The sequence below is a fragment of the Syngnathus leptorhynchus genome, chromosome 15 (assembly GCF_054491065.1).
Source record: "Syngnathus leptorhynchus isolate UIUO chromosome 15, UIUO_Slep, whole genome shotgun sequence".
Classification (NCBI taxonomy): domain Eukaryota; kingdom Metazoa; phylum Chordata; class Actinopteri; order Syngnathiformes; family Syngnathidae; genus Syngnathus; species Syngnathus leptorhynchus.
Genome location: NC_141209.1, coordinates 2,635,354 through 2,655,172, shown reverse-complemented (window position 1 = coordinate 2,655,172; position 19,819 = coordinate 2,635,354). Strand labels below are relative to the sequence as shown.

General features: G+C 45.2%; 2 protein-coding genes across 7 annotated transcripts; both read right to left on the bottom strand.

Annotated features, from left to right (window-relative positions):
• Positions 1-318: 318 nt before the first annotated feature.
• On the bottom strand, positions 319-1,624 carry cox16 (cytochrome c oxidase assembly factor COX16). Of its 2 annotated transcripts, none has more exons than XM_085932054.1 (4): positions 1,441-1,624; positions 1,278-1,371; positions 991-1,059; positions 319-842 (listed from the first exon to the last, which is right to left on the bottom strand). In XM_085932054.1, the coding sequence occupies exons 1-4, from the start codon at positions 1,455-1,457 to the stop codon at positions 729-731; spliced, it is 294 nt and encodes a 97-aa protein (XP_085788180.1). In that variant the 5' UTR covers positions 1,458-1,624; the 3' UTR covers positions 319-728. The 2 variants fall into 2 exon arrangements, with proteins under 2 accessions (XP_085788180.1, XP_085788179.1); XM_085932053.1 differs by having other exon boundaries at positions 321-842; positions 1,278-1,355.
• A 250-nt stretch (positions 1,625-1,874) lies between these two features.
• On the bottom strand, positions 1,875-18,713 carry actn1 (actinin, alpha 1). 5 transcript variants are annotated; one of them, XM_085931656.1, is made up of 22 exons: positions 18,323-18,713; positions 10,658-10,772; positions 10,453-10,572; positions 9,633-9,719; positions 9,477-9,564; positions 8,536-8,614; positions 8,393-8,474; positions 7,995-8,080; positions 6,655-6,747; positions 6,082-6,312; positions 5,811-5,958; positions 5,597-5,747; positions 5,353-5,461; positions 5,126-5,266; positions 4,852-5,034; positions 4,627-4,761; positions 4,364-4,543; positions 4,129-4,275; positions 3,353-3,433; positions 3,133-3,198; positions 2,628-2,786; positions 1,875-2,556 (listed from the first exon to the last, which is right to left on the bottom strand). In XM_085931656.1, the coding sequence occupies exons 1-22, from the start codon at positions 18,419-18,421 to the stop codon at positions 2,398-2,400; spliced, it is 2,739 nt and encodes a 912-aa protein (XP_085787782.1). In that variant the 5' UTR covers positions 18,422-18,713; the 3' UTR covers positions 1,875-2,397. The 5 variants fall into 5 exon arrangements, with proteins under 5 accessions (XP_085787782.1, XP_085787777.1, XP_085787780.1 ...); XM_085931651.1 differs by lacking the exon at positions 3,133-3,198; XM_085931654.1 differs by lacking the exon at positions 3,353-3,433.
• Positions 18,714-19,819: the final 1,106 nt, after the last annotated feature.

Below are 19,819 nucleotides of genomic sequence, written 5' to 3'. Positions count from 1 at the left end.
TCCTGCAAAGAACGACTGATATCAGTGCTGTACTAATGAGCTGAGAGGACTCGAGCTGTCTTGGTGAAATGCACAGTGGTGCTTGGCATACATAGTGTATATAGTTTTTTGAGTCCCCCCCCCCCTTCCTATTTTCATGGAAAATTCATACTGATTGTTCTTTTTCCAATGTATTTCAATGGCATCAATTTGATAGGGATTCTTGTTATTTGCAGTCCGGCCAGGCCGGAGACTCTAAGCCTCATTGTCTGTCTTAGACTGCCCCCAGGTGCCCAAGGCGAGTATAGCGGAATGAGAACTGAAGGACAAAGTGTGACCAAAAAAACCCAGTTCAATCCTTTTCAATTCTATTTAATATAATGACTGTATTTACAAATTCTATATTTTATAGTCCTATAATTATTAACAAACACAAGACTTGAGATATTTTTTCGCTAATTCCAAATCTGCACTTTTTCTCTAGCACATCAAGTTTTCATAACAAACGAAAAAATGAAAAATGAAACAGTTTAAAAAAAAAAAAAAAAAAAAAAGATGTTCTAGTGAGAAAGTTAAGACATTTTTCCCCAATTAGGTTTTAAAATACAATCAGAGATACCAACGCAAATCTCCAATGAAAATTGGCTGCTCACCAGCGTCGTTTGAGAGATGTTTTGATTTCTGAGTGTGAGCCAGGAGCTGACTGAACTCATATCTCAAGGCGCCACTTTATATCTAAAGGGTGTCTCCTAGCTCTGTGGGGTCCTCTCTACGCTCTGCTGCTCCTGGAACTCCCGAGAGTCCTCCCAAGGCCGGGGGCCACGAATGTTCCTCCACTCGTCTAAATCGTCATCCTTCAACTTCTGCTCCGGCAAAACAAGATGGTGGAAGCAGAAGAGTAGAAGAAGCAAACATTTCATTGTAAACCAGCGAAACTTCGGCAGTTTCAAACGTGTCCCCGCTATTGCAATCAAATCCATATTCATTTTTCCTTCCATCTGATCTCCTCACCTCATACTCTTGCTCCAAAACGACCGACTGCTTTTGCGGGTTTAGTTTGGCCTCCAGTGAGGGATCCATCTGAAGCCACATGATACAGATGCTTAGAATAATATTAAATAGACTGTGTGTGTTTTTTGATGGACTACTACGCCATTGTATTTGAATGTTGGTCATGATTAGAGTAAAATGTTGAAGAACCAAGGTCTCTCTCAGTTGTTTTGAAATAAAAACGTGACATTTATTGGGCTTTTTTTTTGCAAACATGAGAAAGACATAACAGTGAAAAAGTGGCGTACCTTCCTCTTGAGCTTCTGGGCGTCGTAGCGGATCTGCGTGAACTCCCGCAGGCCGAAGGAACCGCCAACCACCAGCAGCTGAACCCACACATTTCTTTTTTCTCATTTCTCACCACCCAGCACGTCAAAGATGCGAATAAACATGATGTAAGGGCATACTTACGAGCATAGGCACTCCATATCGAACAGTCTTATTCGTCTGCAGTCTTTTTAAGCTAAACATGGCTCCTTTTCTGACTTTTTACGTTGCTTAACTTTCATATTCGTGAAGAACATACAGGTTAAATTGCCGGTGTGTACTTCCGGGTTTGGTTTTACCTACTAAAACGTCCGGTGTGCTACAAAGGTTCACGTAGGAACTTTCAAACTATTTCCCTATTGAAATGTTTTAATATCGCAATATTATTAATAAATAGTGCCGAATTATTAATTTGTACGATTTCAATTTGATACGGCAGCTGGTTTTAAACTTTGTACATAAAATACAACTGTTGACCACAAAATAGTACGTTTTTACTCAAATTATACATGTATAGTGTCCCTTAAAATGCTTAATATCTGCTTTAATAAGCTAATTTCAAAATAAAGACAAATATATCTATTTAGAAACAGTAATTTATTCACAAAATGGCAGTAACAGACCACAAAAATGTGATATTTTGCTTTGCAAATCATGCCTTGTAGAAAGTTTGCTTAAAGTTCTATATTTGGTGCCACTTTTTGTCTCAGAAAATTGTTTTAACACAAAAATGCCCCCCCCCCCCGCAAAAAAAAAATCTGTACCTATTGTGTTTGATGGTTGTAATAATATATTTTATGTAAAAATCTGAGAATAAACAGACATGAAAGCAATTTTTCTTTATTACAATTTCCATCTCTCACTCTTAATCAGGTGAAGAAAAATACCTTTTTTTTTGTTCAGTATTATAAAATATGTTAACTTTATACCTTTATGGACGCGGACAACAACAAGAAAATAAAAACATAACACGTTTTTCTCTGCGTAAACTGCTTGGCATGGGGGGGAGCAAAGGAACACAACTTGTGAGGACAAAACAATATAAGGCCAGAAACGTACAAAAAAAGTGGGCATGTGAAAGGGTGGGGCGGCGGAGAGAGTTCAAAGGTCGCTCTCGCCGTAAAGGGCGGTGGAGAAGGACATGTAGTCGAGGGCCCCGGGCACGCCATCGGGGCCCGTGTACGGGGCCATGCGGGCTATGCAGTAGTCGGCCTGGTCGGGGGGCAATTCCCGCCGCAACTCGTCCGCCAAGATGTAGTTCTGTTGAGGACCAGATCGTTCATCATATTTTTAAATCTCGATTTGACAGGCTCATCCATCCACTGACGTACCTTGTCTCCTGCCAGAACTTTGAAGGAGGCCATGACCTGGTCGGCCGTGTCCGTGTCGGCCGTTTCGCGTGACATGAAGTCAATGAAGGCCTGGAAGGTGACCACGCCCATGCGGTTGGGGTCCACAATGCTCATGATGCGGGCAAACTCGCTTTCCCCCTGCAATGTCCACGCAAGCATCCGCAAACACATCGATAGTTACACAATGCCTACGGTTGCTTGTTATTTAGTTAGCAAATAAAATAGTTATCTCGCTAATTACGTTGTTCATTATTTATTTAGCTAGTTACTTTGCTAGGCTCAAAACTCAGTTTGTTTTCTGGGTTTGCCAGGTAGTAATGTTTAGCTAGCCTTTTGGCTAGCTCGCTCATTAGGTTGTCTGGTAGCTTGTTTGTTATTTCTTCAGTGGATTTTTTTGCCCAGCTAATTGCATCACTGTAAGTGGCACGGTAAGGCACATGTTACCTGTTCACGCAGTCTTCTCAAAGCAACCAAAAACCATTACCAGATTGTAACCGACGGAGATAAGGCAGGACTTGAAGTCGTCTGCATCCATCACTCCCGTTCTCTTCTATATAAGGGACGAGCGACGGACGGGAAGGGGAAAAAAGACAGAAAAAAAAAAAGAGAAGGAAGCAAAGGGAAACCGTCGAAAGAGGACGAAAGGAAAAGCAGGGAGGAAAGGGGAAAAAAAACAAAAAAGGTGAGATGAGTTCAACAAGTACCTGGGCGTCGTTGGAGATATCGAAGCCGAGGCTGATCAGGCAGGCCTTGAACTCCTCGGCCCCCAGCGTGCCAGAGTGGTCCTGGCGTGTGTTGACGGTGAGGGTTGGGCATCGTGGCCATGCAGCGACACACAACAGCCGTGACAGGGCAGGTGGTGGTGGTGGGGGGGGCATTCGGACAATAATGCAGGTGATTGAAGGTGAGGTGTGGGTGATATCATGCATTGTGGGGAAAGGATGGCAAGGAAGACATGCAGGAGACACAACAGAGAAGACATATTGGAGGTTGGTTAGCATCTGCGGGGTCAACTCGCATACATGCCGACACGCAGACATACACAAACACACACAACCAAACGAACAAGAGAAAAACACATGTGCGTGTGCGCACACAAACACAAACAAATACCTACGCAGACACATTCATAAATGCAAATACACACACACACACACACACACACACACACACACACACACACACACACACACGTTGCTTGGCCAGGGCATTCTCAGGCGTTACTGTGCAGTGTGTAAGGCAGACAGGCTCTCCGATCATGTGGTGACCCCAGCGTCAATATTCAAATCTATAAAATCTGAATTTTAAACAATATCTTTCTATCTAGCTCGCTATAAAATAACACACACTAAATATTATAACAACTGCATTCACTGCTAATGTTAGCCACTAGCACTAATCATAGGTTGACTGGCTAGCAGGTAGTTAGCCGCTGTTAGCTGCCAGCATTTGCCAACAACATCCTGGCATTGCGACTGACCCTGTCAAAGTGGTTGAAGGAGGCCCTGAACTCGTTGAGCTGCTCCTGACTGATGCCTTTGGCGTCCCGCGTCAGGATCTGGTTCTCGATCTCGTTGATGGTACGAGCGATGGTGGTCAGAAGTTGCTCCCAGCCCACACGGATGTGCTGAACACATGACGGGCACACAAACGCGTTTTTTGCTTTCCTTACGTCTCCACACTTTACATGCTAACGTTAGCTGCTTGCTAGCTACCTCCATAGTGTAGTTGGTGTGCTTGTTGTCAAAGATCAGCGCGGCCTGGATGAGCTGGTGGTCTCCTTCCAACTGCTCAATCTTGGGCATGTAGTTGACGATACTCTTCTCATATTGCCGCAGGTGCGCCAACTGGTCCTCCAGCGTGCCGTGCAGTTCCATTGAGATGTAACCGATTTCCTGCATTCCACACACATACAGGAAGAAAATATTCAAAAGGAGAACGTGAGGTTATTCAAAAGCAGGCTGGTCTTTAGACTGACCTCCATCTTGGTCTGGATCCAAGGCCCGATGACGTTGGCTTGGCTGGCGAACTGGCGCCGCAGACGCTCGTTGTTCTGCTGCCGGGCGTGCTCCTCAATCAAGGCCTGGTCACGCTGAGGAACCAGCTGTCGTACCTGCAAGGACATGATCGTTCACACGTCGCTGCTATCCTGAACTGCACTTTTATTGAATGACGAATAATCACGGTTAGAGCTCGAGGTTACCTTATCCCACTTGGCGTTGATCTCCTGAGGGTTGATGGTGGTGTAAGGGTTGATGCCAGACATATTGACGTGGTACGTCTGCATGATCTTGGCGATCTCATTATGGATGCCCAGGATGGCCTGGCGCTCTTTGTCCGCTTCAGGCAACGTGGCCTTGAACTGCTCGTGGGCCGTGCTGAGTCCCTGCGGCACATACGTACTGGAATGTGAGATGATAACGCAAAAACACCTCGATAATTACTTTTTTTTTTTTTTTTCAAAACTGCATTCTCACTTGGATTTCCTCAATGGTGTGGACTATGAAGGAGTCCTGTAGATCCTCCATGGCGCCTTCCATCCAGTTATTGAAAGGAGCTGCTCTCTTTGCAAACTCCAGGTACAACTGATCGATGGTTTCCAGAAGTTTTTCTGTTCTCTGTCGAATACCATCATTTTATTTTTTTTAATATTTGATCCAATTAAAGAGAAGATGAGAACCTCCACAGCATATAATGGACTCACTTGGAGTGCTTCACTACGTTGCTTGGTCATGGCCCCAAGGGCATCCCACTGGTCGCAAATTCTCTGACAGCGACTGTTTACACTTGGTGAGTCGTAGTAATCCAGCTCACTGGAAGACAACAACAAATTTTTTTTCATTTTTCTGTAGCTCGGATTGATGCTCCTGAGATCCTGATACGATTAGCGTGCTTTAAAGCTAATGTTAGCTGGCTAGCCTTTATGTTTTGGATGCTTTCCGGCTTACTTCAACTCCTGCGCGATGGCCGCAATCTGCTCCACGCGGTCCTGATGGGCAGCCAAGTCGCTCTCAAAGGCTTCGTGCTTCTTCAGCAACGCCTTAATTTCCGACAGCGACGCCGTCTCAAAGTCTTTGCGCTGTAGCATCTCCTCCTTGCCTGCACGGGGATGGTCTCAGTCTTAATTTTGGGAGTCCGGTGAAAATTCTGCCACTTTCTTACCTTGTGTCCAGCCTTCGTGGATGGACGCTTTCTGTCGGAACTTCTCGGCCAAGTGGTCCAGTCTCTCCAGGCGGCGGATCTCGTTGAGGAGCCATTCCTCGTAGCCCTTTTCGGCGCCCTCCAGGTTGCCCCAGGCGTTGTTGATGTCCTGCGGGGAAGACGGTTTGAATCTTTTCAGCAAATAAATGAATGAAATGTAAAAAAAAATAAGAACCCACTCTTCTAGTTTCCTGAGGTATGAACAAAGGATTTGGACAGAAGCGAAACCCACCGACACCATCTGACCCTCGGAGGGCATGAAGGCGGGCCGGTTGCTGAGCCTCAGCTTGGTCTGCAGCGTGTTGAAGTTGATCTCCAGCTGGCACTTCTCCTGCACTTTGGGCGGCTTGTGTTGCCGGCGGTAGTCGCGAAAGTCCTCCAGCTTCTGCTGCATGGCCTGCATGGTGTTCTCAGGCACGCGGTTCTCCAGCCATGGGATGGTGCGGCGGATCCACTCCAGAAGCTGAAGTAGAAGCGTGTGTGTGTGTGTGTGTGTGGACAGAGAAGGGGTGAGACGCATGCAAGTAAAATGAAGAATGGTGGTGGGAAGAAAGGAAGTGGGGCAAGTGGATGTGTGTGAAAATAAAGAAAAATAAGTATTGTGTTAAAAAATGCATTTTTCTTTTTGTGCATTGTTAGACTATAATAAACTATTCAAAATCATTTCTCTCGTTTGTACTGATGCCAATTTGGAGCACAAACACCCCAGGGTGAGTTCGGGGTGAGTGGTGGGGGAGGGAGGGGAGGGGGGGGGTGATGGAAGGGGGCAATAGGAGGTGTGTGCGTAGGGGCGGGGCGTGCTCACATCACTGGCCAGCTTCTCATAGTCGGTCATCAGCTTCTCATTCTCTTGATTGACAGCCAGCACCTTGCAGATCCTGTTGGCCGCCGTCTCCGCCTATGACATCAGACCTTCATCATCATCATTTTTTTTTTCCCATTCAAAATTTAATTGAAGGTGCCAGGGGGAAGAAAAAAAAAAAAAAAGGCTCCATCCTTGAAATTCCCAAAAGAGGAGCCAAACAGTGCAGCCAAAGTAGAAGAAAAGCTTGTGCGTGAAGTCGGTCCATTGGCCACTTGCACAAGCCAATGAGAGCCAAGCGAAGAGCCGCGTGGAAATACGTGACCATCTCGGTTTGACTGATTCGATTGTTTGAGCTCATATTTAGGAATAAATTAAAATTCACTCCACAGAGGCACACGGCAAAAACGGAATAGCGGCTACAATGGCTGCAAGCTCATCTGTCACCTTGAACGTGTGTCCTCTGCATCACGGTCGCTATGACGACAAGGCACCGACAAGGCAAGGAGAGCGAACGACAAAACAAAGATAGATAGATGCTCTGGTGGACATACGGTGGAACTTATTGCTCCGTATTCATCAATATTTACATACTGCTCACATATTTAGACAGGCGCCATGACTCCTTAGAAGGAAAAGCGCCCTCGTTTAGAAAAATACGCCGGCAGCTGCTAATGTCTGCTACGCATCACTATTTAGTCAACGACTAAACTGTCCGATCCTAGTTTTTAACGGAGTGCACAGAACGTTTTGAATGAAACTTTACCCATTTGGGGATTTGAGAGTGTTTTTGGAGGCTGCTCACCTTCTGCTTGCCCGAGAAGGCGTGGTAGTAACACGACACGTAAGTCATGACGGCCTTCTCGTCTGGCCTCAAGGTGCTAATGATATCTGCCGCAGGAACAGGAGGAGGCCGCAGGAACAGAGGAGCAGCAGGAGAAAAACCAGGAGAGAGAAAGAGTAAAAGTGTGCAGGGACAAAAAACGGCCAGCAAGGGGCGTAATCTCAAGGAGCTCCAGTTTGCCTGCTGATTTTTGTCTTCAAGGGAAGCAAGCTACGTTAGGTTTTGCATTGATATGTTAATGTGATTTTTTTTTTATTTTGGGGGGGGGGGGGGGGTATTCTGTCACGTTTTGAGTGTCAGCGAGGCAGACCAGAGCTTCGGAGAAAAAAAAACAGTCATGCGTTTTGAAAACATGCAGAGTGTGACCCCTGCAGGGAAGATTGTGCGCTGCAGAGAGAAAGTGTCAGGAAAACACCTGAGGGGTAAAAAATAGTCAAGGTGAGAGAGTGGAGGAGGAGGAAGAAGAGGAGGAGGAGGAGGATGCTGCATCCACGGATACCTTCTGGGCGCCCGAGAAGGCGTGGTAGAAGCTAGACACGTAGGTCATGATGGCCTTCTCGTCCGGACGGGCAGTGCCCACAATGTCTGTGGGGGAGGAGGGGGAGAAGGGGGGTAGAGAGGTATGGTGGAGGGAGGGGAGGACTCATCATTGAAGAGCTTTCATCGCCAAACACATTGGAAGGGAGGATTTGATTGGTTAAAAGAGCTTTGACATTGTTTTCCGTGGAGTCTGCTGGAAAATGACACATCTCGGCCCAGCCTAGCTGCCAAATCATTGGGAGGAGGAAGTCAGTGATGGAAGGTTATGTCAATTGGTTTTAAATGTCAACCAGTAACTTTGTCCATAATTGAAAGTTAAAACATGATTGGCAGTGAGAATGACCATTTTTTTTTTACCTTCTGCATCCAACATCTTGGGAATATCCAAGTACTTCTCGGCAACGTCGAAGGCTGTGTTCAGGTTGGTCATGGGGTCGTCCTGAAAACAACAGTTGGCATCATACCATTCCCGACCGAGTGACATTTTGACGTCCTCTCACCTTGCGTAGTTTCCCGTAGTCGATGAGCTCCGGGCGATGCCGATGAATAAGCGCGCAGAAGCCCAAACCGTCTTTCCAACTGAAGACAAAAGGAAACTTCTTGTTAGAACATATCTGAAATGGAAATGCTCCTCCAATATGATGAAATGCCATCAAATTCATCACAAAAAAAAAATGCACTGAAGGCCACACTGAAATCTGATCATAGTTTTGCCTCCAGCAATTTTGTTTTGGGTGCTCTGACTGGAAACTAATCTGCTTTCATCTTTGATTCCATTTTATTTTTGAGGCGTGCTTCCTTCCGTTGTCTTTGTGCAGTGTCTGATTTTTTTAAATCAATGAATCAACTTTATGCAGAACTTTGACTTTTCTGGCTGAATGTTGACTTTGTTGACATTTTGACTGCGTGTTTTGAAGCAGCAATGAAGGCTGTGCTTCAAACGTAAAAAGAATAATAAAGAAGCTATTGTTTGCCTCACATCTCAGGTGTCACAGAAACCGCATCAAAGGGTCCAGAACCGTCCCCCCCCCTTACCCCACCCCACGTTGGACCCCTCACGGTGATCTGACTCCCACCCTCCTTTCTTCTTCTCACCTTTCATCCACAGCGATCAATGATTCAAGAGACACGCAGTCGAATACAGAACTCCTGTCTTTTCTTTTTTTTCCACTTTAAATTCTCTTTTCATATTCACAGCAGCTTTTTGTTAGCTCGTCTGTTGGCGTCACATCATGTTCCTCACGCCCCGGGTTAGTTGCAGTTCAGTTTCTCATCCAATCAAGCCAAAAAGCATGTTTGGTAAAAATGTGAACCGCACGGCCAAGACGGAGATAAATAGACGATGAAGTCACTCGAGATGTCAAAACGTGATGAAATGTTGCCTGTGTGGGTTTGAGGAGAAATCCACACCATCCGCACAAAGCAACGTTTGGGTTCTGACCTGATGTGAAAGTTCTGAATGTTGACGTTCTTGTAGGGCGCAGTCTTGCGCTGACACCACAGCAGGAGGCCTTCCTTGGCGGACGTCTCTGAAGTCGGGAAGAAGATCACTCGTGATGATTCTGCGCTAATAATTACGGTAAGCACTCACACTTACCTTCAACGGAAATGTCTTGGATGGCAAAGCGGAGGATGATGGTCCAGATCATTCCCAGTGTCATCTTGGCATTGCCGTCGACAATTTCTGGAGGTCATTTAAAAATTGATTTACATGAAAAGTTTGACAATAATAATTCTAACTTAAAAACTTTTTTTTTCTGTTAAGTCTGTATTATACTGCCCCCAGGTGGCCAAGGCATGAACAGCAGAAGGAGCAGTCCATAGAAGTGAAGCAAAACAGTGTGAATTGTGTTAGCAGTTTGTTTTTATAATGTGAAAATGACAGAATAATAAACAGTACTGCGTTTAAAATAAAATACTGCAAAAATGTGTTTTTTTTTATAGTCAATACTGGTATTTGATTCATTTTCAACATTTTTATGTCTTTTTTTTGACGGCGATGACGAGCATTGTGTGAATGGAACGGCGCTATCTGCTCCTCTCTCCGTGTTGTCTTAGTCGTAATGACAATCCTCCCCAACAGGTTGGCCGTCTTCAATAAATCGCAGTAATCCAATCAGGATCAGGCGGCTCAGGAGCCGCTTCCAAGGTGGACGCGTGGACGTGGCGCCACGAGGGTTAAAAACAGTCGTCGGTTCCGCTTTGACACACGAGGCGACCGATCAATCCCGTTAATGCCATTTGAAAGGGCAACGGCCCACACCCCCCCCTTAAAATCCCAAGTAGCTCCCTGATGAGATGTATGGACGAGGGATTCCAGGCGCATAATCCGTCTGGAATGTCGGTCTGGCTCGGATCTAATCGAACGGTCGCACCGAATATCTTTCAAGCGTAATCAATCAATCAGTGGCGCTCACCCTCGGCGCCGATGGACACCAGCTTGACACCTTTGCCAGCGATGAAGTCCAGCGCTTTGTTCACGTTGGAGATCTTGTGCACTCTCATCTTGCCTCGTTCGGGTTTGGCCAGACGTTCCCCTGAATGGGAGAAAGTGATGGGATATTTTTTTAAAATATCTGCGTGGCCGGGTTCTATATCTCTAAGTGGGTGGGAAACACTGACCCGAAATGACCTCCAGCAGGAGCATGAGTTTCAGACCGTCCCGAAAGTCCTCTTCGATGTTCTCAATCTGCGTGCCGGCTTTTCTCAAGTGAGAGTTGCACCAAGCTGTGAACGTCTAAGGAAGAAATGGGGGAAAAAAAAAAAAAAGGAAATGATATCAAATCTGTAGGTATTTTCTAAAAGGGTTCCTCGGGTTCCTAAAAATCCTAGAAATGTGTTTTTTTGTACTAGGATGAAACTTAAAGCAATTCATCCCAAAAGGGTCGCACGTCATCTCTTCAAAAGGCGGCCGTCATGGGTTTACGCGACCGCTTGGCTTTTTTATTGGCACGCGCTAGCCGCCGAAAGGAAGCGGAGCGCGACCGATGTCGAAAGGAACAGAGGAAAGATTATATGGTGTTTCATCTCCAAGGATAGAAGCAACTGGAAAAGATTTATGGTGCTGGGCACACGCCCTGAGATTGATTCTTGGATGTTTGGGTCGGCGACCGCGATGGGGAGCTTTCAGTTAATTCGATGTGGAGGGATACGCCGAAGAGGGTGTGATTCAAAATCAACACAGAAGCGATCAAATTTTTTTTTCAATTTTTCTAATGTGTACATTTATTTTAGATAGTTTTATTGTTTTTGAAATGAGTTCAGATTTGTCATCTATTTTAATATTTGAGTACATTTCTAATTACACATTTTTTTGCATTTCTATGTATTTTTGCAATATTTTCAGTATGTTCTTTCCACTCATACTTTATATTTGTCCTTAATATTTTGATATTTTTGTATGTCATTGGTTGCTAGCAAGATTGCACCAAACCATCACAACCCAGATAGAACTAAAGTGCTTTGCTTCTATAAATTTTGTAAAATACACTCATCTGAAAACAAAATTAGGTCGTTCAACCGAACGTGCAGTTTGCTGTTGACCGACGACTCCAAACTGCTCCGGGCGGGCTGGCTCTCTTGTTGCGCAAGTGGAAGAAAAGCGAAAACACAACAACATCTGGCTGCTTTCTCTCTCTCTCTCTCTCTCTCTCTCTCTCTTCGTCACCTCCCAAAAGATGAAGCCTGCCAGAGCGTTAAGAGGGGTCAAGAGCACACCGTAGCATGTGCTATACATCCACACGACCCCCCCCCCCACCCCACCGAGGTACTTGTAACTTGTAAGCGTGGCTTGATTAAAACAGAAAAGTTGTGAGCTGATTTCAAAACTCCTGCGCTCCTCCCTTCATTAATCACCCTAGGCTTCGAGAAATATTTCCTGCTTCACTCATTCCTGCCAGTTGAATCGTCGCAACAGGCCTAAGCAAAGGAAGTCAGATGTTGCTGGCAGTGGCTGATGCACAGGAAGATGGGTTTTTTTTTTGGTTTTGTTTTTTTAAACAGTGTGGCCAAATTTCCACTCTTTGTGTGCGCGATTATTAGGAGTAAAGGAGACTGATACCCCATATTCGGAGCAACTATTTATTTTTAGTAGAAGGAAAAATATCAATTATTATTTTGGAGCCGATCACCGATAAGCGAGTTGGAAAAAAAAAAAAAAAGGAAATATAAGGCTTGGCTCAATAGAAGTTGAGAAAACTGATAGCAATTATTTTTAATGCAATGCAATTACTGTACATGGGTTGGATGAAATTTATTATTTCTAAAAGTGGTCCGCTCACTGATGTGCTGTACACATTAGTATTCCGAGATAACGCAAGCCACATGTATGTAGCTTCTATAAATACGCGCCATCTGGTGTCAAATGAATCTCCAGTTTCGTAGAAAAACTCCGTCGACGTCAAGTCTTGGATGCAAAAACTCAGACGGCGCTCAACGGGGAGGGGGCTGGAGAAGAAATCTCAAGTTTGACACATGGTCAGCTGCGAGCGAGCGAGAGAGGGGAAAAAAAGAGAGGCCGGGAAAATGGAGGAAGTCGGAGCGGACGAGGATGCCGATTGTTCAATTTTGAAGTTCAAAATTCTTGCCAATTTCAGTCGCTGCGTCGAAGACTCATTGAGACCCTCGTTGGCGCCGGTTAAATGCTTCGACACGTATTTTCAGATGCCGGGCACCCTTGAGGCTGGAGAGGCTTTGGTGGTTGCCGTGGCGACCGCCTCACCATTACCGCGCTTGAGCCTTTTTTGTTTTGTTTTCTCCAGCGACGAGCGGCTAGCTGTTAGCACGTGTCCGTTTCTCATGTTACACACGTACATGAATATGCATTCGAGAGAAGCGACGATAAATATCCGTGCAGCGCACACAAAAGCGGCCTTGTTGGCCCCGCGCAACACAATTACACTTGACACACACACAAATGGCGTAGCGGGAGCCGCTGCCAAGGAGATGTTTCGAGATTGTGCTGATTTGGCACTTTTGCACTTAAAGTGTCTGCGTCAATGGATGCTGCACCTGAGAGACTGACGCACTCCATCACGCTTACGAGCCAGCCGCAGGGAAACACACTTCCTACCGGTTGCCTAGGACACACACGTGCACACACACACATGGGGATAGAAATGCATGTGTGTGTTCTCACTTGAAAGGAAGGAGACAAGAGAAAAGGGGTGAAAAATGACCCTTTGGGAGATAGCCAGAGCTTTTCTGGCCCTGAGCGCGAGAGTAAAATGTGCTATACACTATTGGGACAAAAGTCGAGAGACACGACTGATTGGACCGACATTTATATGGACATACGCAGAAAAAAACTCGACATTTTTTGGTGTAAATCCAACTAATGGAAGTTTCTGGATCCCGGCGTTTTTCCAATGTAGTGCGGCAAGTACAGTAAGCGCGCTGAAAGCCTCCTTTGTGACCGAGCGGCTTGCGGCTGAGTCAGGTGACGGTCAGCAGTGGCGAGAGAGAGAGAGGAAAAAAATAAAATGCTTGCTCGGGCACAAAGCGGCGAGCGCCAGCTGACTCATGACTACTGAAGCTACGATACTGAGTACTTCCCATCACTGTGTCCGCTTGTGTACTTTACCTATGATGCAATATTTGGTCATTTCTGTTACGATTTCGATCGTCAAGTTGGAAATAAACAAATAAAGAGCGCGAGCGGACTGTCGACACAGTCGGCATTACAAAAAGCCCGCGAGGGGGATCCACTCCATCGCGCAGTCTGATCAATAATAACCGCCGCGGAATGAAATTCACACATTCAATACCGGCTTGGAAAATAAGAACTAACGGCCTCGGGACATGGAAGCGTCAAAATATTTTTTTTGGGCCTTTTTTCCGGGTCGTTGCACTGTGAGAACAGCTCAGACGCAGAAATGGGGGCATGTGACAGCATCTAGCCGAGAGCAAAACAGCTAACGGCTAGCATGGGAGCTTTTGTTTTACATGAGCTGTTACGAGTAAACTTTGTGATGATAACCATAAAAGCGGAAATAAAATAATAGGCGCCTGGTTGCCTGGGACAATATGACTAATATCAATTCCACAAAATGTCTGAAGCAGCTCGTTTAATGAATGCATGAATTGGGGGAGATGCTAATCTACAATGACTAGCATAATGGTTAAAAGGCTAGCATGAAAACAACCACAGAGAAACTTTACTTTATTGTTTTTTTTAATGAGCTAAAATGTAGGATCTGAGTCTAGAGATTGACTTGGCAAGTTTAAAAACGTTCCCCTTCCACACCTTCTGTTTTGGCCCCTCAGTTTACGACAAAGTAGTAAAGGGGAGGAGCAAAATAGATGGTCAGTTTTATTTTTCCCACGTGTGTGTTAAGACGTAGTGTGAAAAAGAGCAAAGCCTGTCCAGTCAGTGGCATGAACGCAACAACGTAGCAGCCGTGTGTTTACTCAGAGAGCAAACAGAGCTGACGCGTCGCTATTCCCGATAAGGCCGCAGGGGCAATTTCGACACGCTCGGGCGAAATGTCAGCAAATAACTTTCCCTCGCGCGCCGGCCGACGCCTACTCACTCGTACGTTTTTTTTCTTTTCTTTTATTCAGCATGGGAAAGGAGGCAAAGTAGAAGGAAACAGAGGAGGAAGTTGAGGAATATCAAAGTTTTTGGGGGGCTTCTAATCATGCAGGTCATGTCCTTGTAGCATCTGTGGCTAGCAAATGTTAGCTTATTTACAGTGCTCAATTATAAGTTCAACTTTTGGACAGTGACCTGACCTTTTTTTTTTTTTTCTTCCTATTTCGATTTCATAGCTAGCGCAGTGCATGGTCCATGTAACTTCCCATTCAAAAGCTGCAGCGTCAGCAGAAATCTTGCGACAGTAGTTTGCCGCAACGCAACAAGAAGCCAATTAAGTGAAGTAAATAACGTCCGGAGAGTGAAGGGATAGCATTGAAGATCACTAAGCTAGACAAAGGAACGGCCTGAAGAACTGCTCTCATCTGTCACTGTCTCTTCTTCCACCAAGCTCCGCCCCCTCCCTATACACACACCCAAATTCTACTGAATGCAAAAGGTGTGTCGGGTTCGGCTTGCCTGCCTTTTTCACCTGCAGCTGCTACCGCATTAGCCAAGTTAGCATGTCTTGTGGGAACGCTCGCATTTTAAAAAGTAGTTGAAATGTGTCTGCCCTATTTTGAGTTCAATGCAAACAAACTCGAAATGCTATTAAGATTCAAAAGCACCCAACTTGTTTTAATGACCTTTTAATGTCGTACGCGCCGCGCCGGGCCGGGAGCTAGCATCTAAATTTGGAGACGGAGACAATTTGCAGTCAGCCTCTTCCGGGGAAGACGATTATATCGGCAGGAAAGAAATTAAGCAGACATTAGCAGAAAATACAGCTGAAATTAGTCAGTTGAAACATTCCCGTTGCGCAGGTCAGGACAATACACTTTGAAGATTGCTGGATTTTTTTTTTTTTCCTTACGTTTGGATTCCCAAACATGTCCCGACCTGAGCAGCAAGTACGAGGATGCTTATCTTGGAATCTTAATGTCTTTGCACAGCCAGGTGTTTTTCAGGGACACATCAGTCTTGCATATTTCCTTCTAATTGTGTTTGCATAAAAAAAAAAAAGACGATTTTCAGGTTTTCTAGTTGTGGTCCATTTTATTTTTGGCTTACCCTAAACTCTTCCACACCACACCTACATTCCCAAAAGGCCGCACGGAGATAAGAAGCATCCGCCACTGTTGCATCATGACCCTTCCCATTTAAGGGCGGCCATATTTCTCCATTCCGCCGCCTCGGGGCCGTGGGATGACTTGTCTTCTCTTGTGCGACGGTTACGGGGTTGCGTAAAACTCCAAATACCACCGATGATTATTTGGGAAAAAAAATGTTTTGCAAACAAATGTGGATGGAAGATACGTTTTGTTTTTTTAGCTTCAGATAGCGTACAAAAGACTGTGATGTTTCACTGCTGGTATAAAAACAAAAAAAAAGAAAGAGCAAAAAAAAAACAAAAACGCTGGTCCACAAAATACTTGGCGTCATCACATTCCTGCATTCCCATGATGCACCTTGCGTAGCTTGACAAAAGAGCGTGACAGCTAACAATGCGGACGATGGCGCTGTGCAAACTATACTCCAAGTTTAATTCTTCAAATCAGCAGAATGCACGTTCTTTGTCAAGCGAGTTCATATTACCGGCCACTTGTTGTAACACTTCATGTTGCAGAACTTTTTTTTTTCCCCTTCCAGCTTACAACTTAACATGTTTTTCTTCCCTCTCAAATCTCAAAGTGATATTTTCCTACGGATATCTTGGGATAGGAAAAGCTCCAAACACACCACTTGTTTTTGCAATTGCGATATTTTCCTTTATTCTACTCAAATGATCTGCCAGTAGATTGAAATCGAGATTGCGACCGTGGACCGAGAAGTTGTACAGCTGCCAGGAGAATGTAAGTTACACCGATGAAATATTCAGGAGGTGACAAGCGTGTGGGCCAGCTGCTTTTTGGTTTTTTTTTCCCTCCACAATGGTGACAATGTGCAGGCTGCACTTCACACCTGACCACGGCAATATGGCGTGCGTCTCAGAGGTAGCGCGAGTGGCTGACGTCGTGCGGGCGACCAGGTTTAAAGTTTCAAAATTAGAAAGGTCGACCGCGAATCGATTCAAATAATCGTTAGCTGCAGCCGTAGCCACGGTTAGCATTTCAAAAAAAAGGCCAATGGTTGCATATTTAAGTTTTTAACCCAGAGGTAGGGTTTCAAATGTGGGTTTCGAGTTTCAATGTAGTTCTAGCCAGGATTAGGGTTTCAAAAAAGTCGTGACACCTGAGGGTGTCTCTGCGCCGTCACCGTGCTTCTCTCCGGTAGCAGCGGAGGATGACATCACGCAGGAAACCAGAAGCAAGAAGAAACTGGATGAAGGAGGAGGAGGAGGGGGGGGGGGGGGGGTTGAAAAACTTTTTCCAACAGCAGCAGCAGCAGCGAGAAGGGGCGAGATTATTACCATTTTTGGGCACGCTCGCTCTCAACGCAAGCCCGGCCCAAACCGCAGCGCTTGCTCAGATTCCACACATCTTTTTTTTTCTTCACCCCCCCCTTTTTTCTATAAAGTAGGAGGAGGGGGTGAAAGGTAGTGTGTGGAGGGCTGAGGAAGTCACAGTCAAGGATAATCCCATCACCCCCCCCCCCCCCCCTGCAAATTAAATCAAGGATAGACTTTGCTAATCCACATCTCATCATACAGCAGATGACATGTTTTTGGAGATGGCGGGGGGGGCAATCATTGACTTAATGCAACCAAGCGCATGGCTGACATCTGTTGCAGGAAAAAAGGTGCACCATTGTAACACTCGAATCCCGGCCCCCCCCGCCCTTTCGAGTCCCTGTTGCAGCACTAATTGCTGTTGAATGGACTCGACACACATCTTGTAATCCACCGTAACGTTCTACACACATCTTGAACAGTCACGGCGCACTTCAGTACACGACTTAAATCGATCAAAGCGTACTGCGCATCAAAGTTAAACCAAAGAAATCGCTCAAATATGAACTACAAATGTATTGGTATCGGCAGAATCCACCAGTACCCGATACTTTAAAATCAACCTGCTATATATAATATTATTTGTTATTTTTTGATATCTTGAGATGTATTTATTCTCATTTGAAGGCACTTTTTGACCAATTTTACAATAAATAACGTCGCACAAAAACATGATCCAAATGGCAATATTTTCCAATATAATAAAAATGCAGTTTTCTAAATTCTAGGGGTTGAAATGAAACCTTCAAGATCATGTTAGGGTTTCTAAATAGTATTTTGGTATATCGAAGATTCTAGTTTTAAATGGGGGTTTTCCAAAGAAATTTAGGCTTGAAAAGTACAAGTCAGAGAAAGTGGTCATGGATTTAATTCAAGCAAGGAGTGGGTTTGAATTTGAAGCCTGAATTTCCAAATTTGGGATTGGACCAGAGATTCAATTTAGAAATCAGGCTTTCAATTCAAGATTAGGGTTTCAAATTGGGGTTTGAAGCCAGAGATTGGAGATTCAAATTGGGGGTTCAAGCCAGGGTTAGGGTTTCAAATTAGGGTTTCAAGACAGAGTTAAGGTTTGAAATTATGGTCTCAAGCCAGGATTGGGGGATTCAAATCAGTTTCAAGTTAGGGTTACCATATCAAATTGGTGTTTGAAGTTGGGGATAATGAGAAGCAGAAGAAGAAAAGGGATCAAGTATGAAGGAGAAGAAGAAAAGAAGAGATGAGTTTGTGCGCCTGTAAACCCGGAAATGAGCGACTGAGAGCTCCTCACCTTTCGCTGCTGCTTCTCCCAGGCGGGATCCAGGAGCATGTCCCGGTCCCAGTCGTCCTCCTGCTGCATGTAGACCTGCTCTCCGTCGTAAGGATCCATAACGTGGGGGTGACGTGAAAGCCAAACAGCCTGTCTGTCTGTCTGTCTCGGCTTCTCTTCCCTAGTGTGTGTTGCGTGTGTGTCCGCCCGGCTGCCTCTCCTCAGTCCGCTGCTTCTTCTTCTTCACCTCCTCCTCCTGGAGACGGCGAATGTGTGTTAGGGGGGAGATTCGACGGTCCGCCTCCGGCTCTCTCTCTCTCTCTTCCAGCAAAACTCTTGTTCCTCCTCGGCTCTGCAGTTCCCCAGTGGGAGGCTTCGCTCGGAGCCAGGTCGGTCGACAGAAAAAAAAAAAAAAAAGGGAGTGAGACAGAAAAAAAACTTTGCAACAGACGAATGGGATCGATGGCCGAAGCAGAAGGATGCTGATTGGACAGCTTGGGGGTGTGAGCCCGCCCTTGCTTGACGCTGATTGGCCGATTTGGCTCTCATCTATCAGGCTTTTGGCAGATTTCCCGCCCAAGTGTGATTGACGGACGACTTGAGGCTAATTAGCCTAAAAAAAAAGTGTGATTTAAATGTAGCAGAAGGTGAGACGGATTTGTAACAGGACACCCACGGCCTGGAGAGCTAAAACGTAATAAAAGATGTTTGTTTAATTAGTGACCATTATTTAAAAAGATGGACAAATCAACACACATGAACACCTCATTAGGTACGGTGCACGAGCGCGGGTTCAAGCTAGCGATAGCATTTACTTTTTACATATGAATAAAGGTGAACAAAAAGCAAACATCTCAATCATGGACACTCTCAATCAAAAGAGTGTCAATAACAATGTAAATGTAAAAATCATATCAGCTGTGCGTAAAAAATTGCATAGCATTGCTAATACATTGGGTGCGTCTCACACTGTGCTGCATTAGCAATTAGCAACTGTCGATTCATCAGTGACAAATACATTTGCTGTTCACACATTCCAAATAGAAGTTTACTATTTTATAAAAATGCTTTTGTAGATGAAAAGAGGATATCTTGCGAATCTAATATTTATAACAGTACTTGACGTTTATTACATAAGATGTATCCTATGTTTAGGGTTAATGAGCTTCACCCCACTTGTACACTTGTGTGAGATTTAGGGCCGGCGTGTTAAGATGCAGCGCACCCAGATGACATCAAAAACACACCCAGTCAAAGAATAGATTGTCAAGAATGTCCCAGGGGAGGCGTACCAGCTTTACATATAGCAGAAAGTCCTTACTAGGCTATTCTATGTTGCACACACACAAAGAAACCTCAAGAAGCAAAGGTGAGTCAGTCTCGAGTCAGACAGCGTGCAGGTCGCTCTGCCTTCTAAGGTTAACTCGTCCTCCTTTCCTTCCTCCTCCTCCTTTTCCTCACTGAGGTGAGGCGGGGAGAGCCCCAGTCAGAGTCGGATCGCTCTTCTATATATGGACA

Coding starts and splice junctions, on each gene's coding strand:
- cox16 (XM_085932053.1), bottom strand. CDS start 1,500: ATGTTTAGCTTAAAAAGACTGCAGACGAATAAGACTGTTCGATATGGA. Junction 1,060..1,277: donor CCCAGAAGCTCAAGAGGAAG/GTACGCCACTTT, acceptor ATGTGGCTTCAG/ATGGATCCCTCACTGGAGGC. Junction 843..990: donor TTTTGGAGCAAGAGTATGAG/GTGAGGAGATCA, acceptor TTGCCGGAGCAG/AAGTTGAAGGATGACGATTT.
- actn1 (XM_085931656.1), bottom strand. CDS start 18,421: ATGGATCCTTACGACGGAGAGCAGGTCTACATGCAGCAGGAGGACGAC. Junction 10,573..10,657: donor CCTGCTGGAGGTCATTTCGG/GTCAGTGTTTCC, acceptor TCTCCCATTCAG/GGGAACGTCTGGCCAAACCC. Junction 5,035..5,125: donor ACACCATTGAGGAAATCCAA/GTGAGAATGCAG, acceptor TATGTGCCGCAG/GGACTCAGCACGGCCCACGA.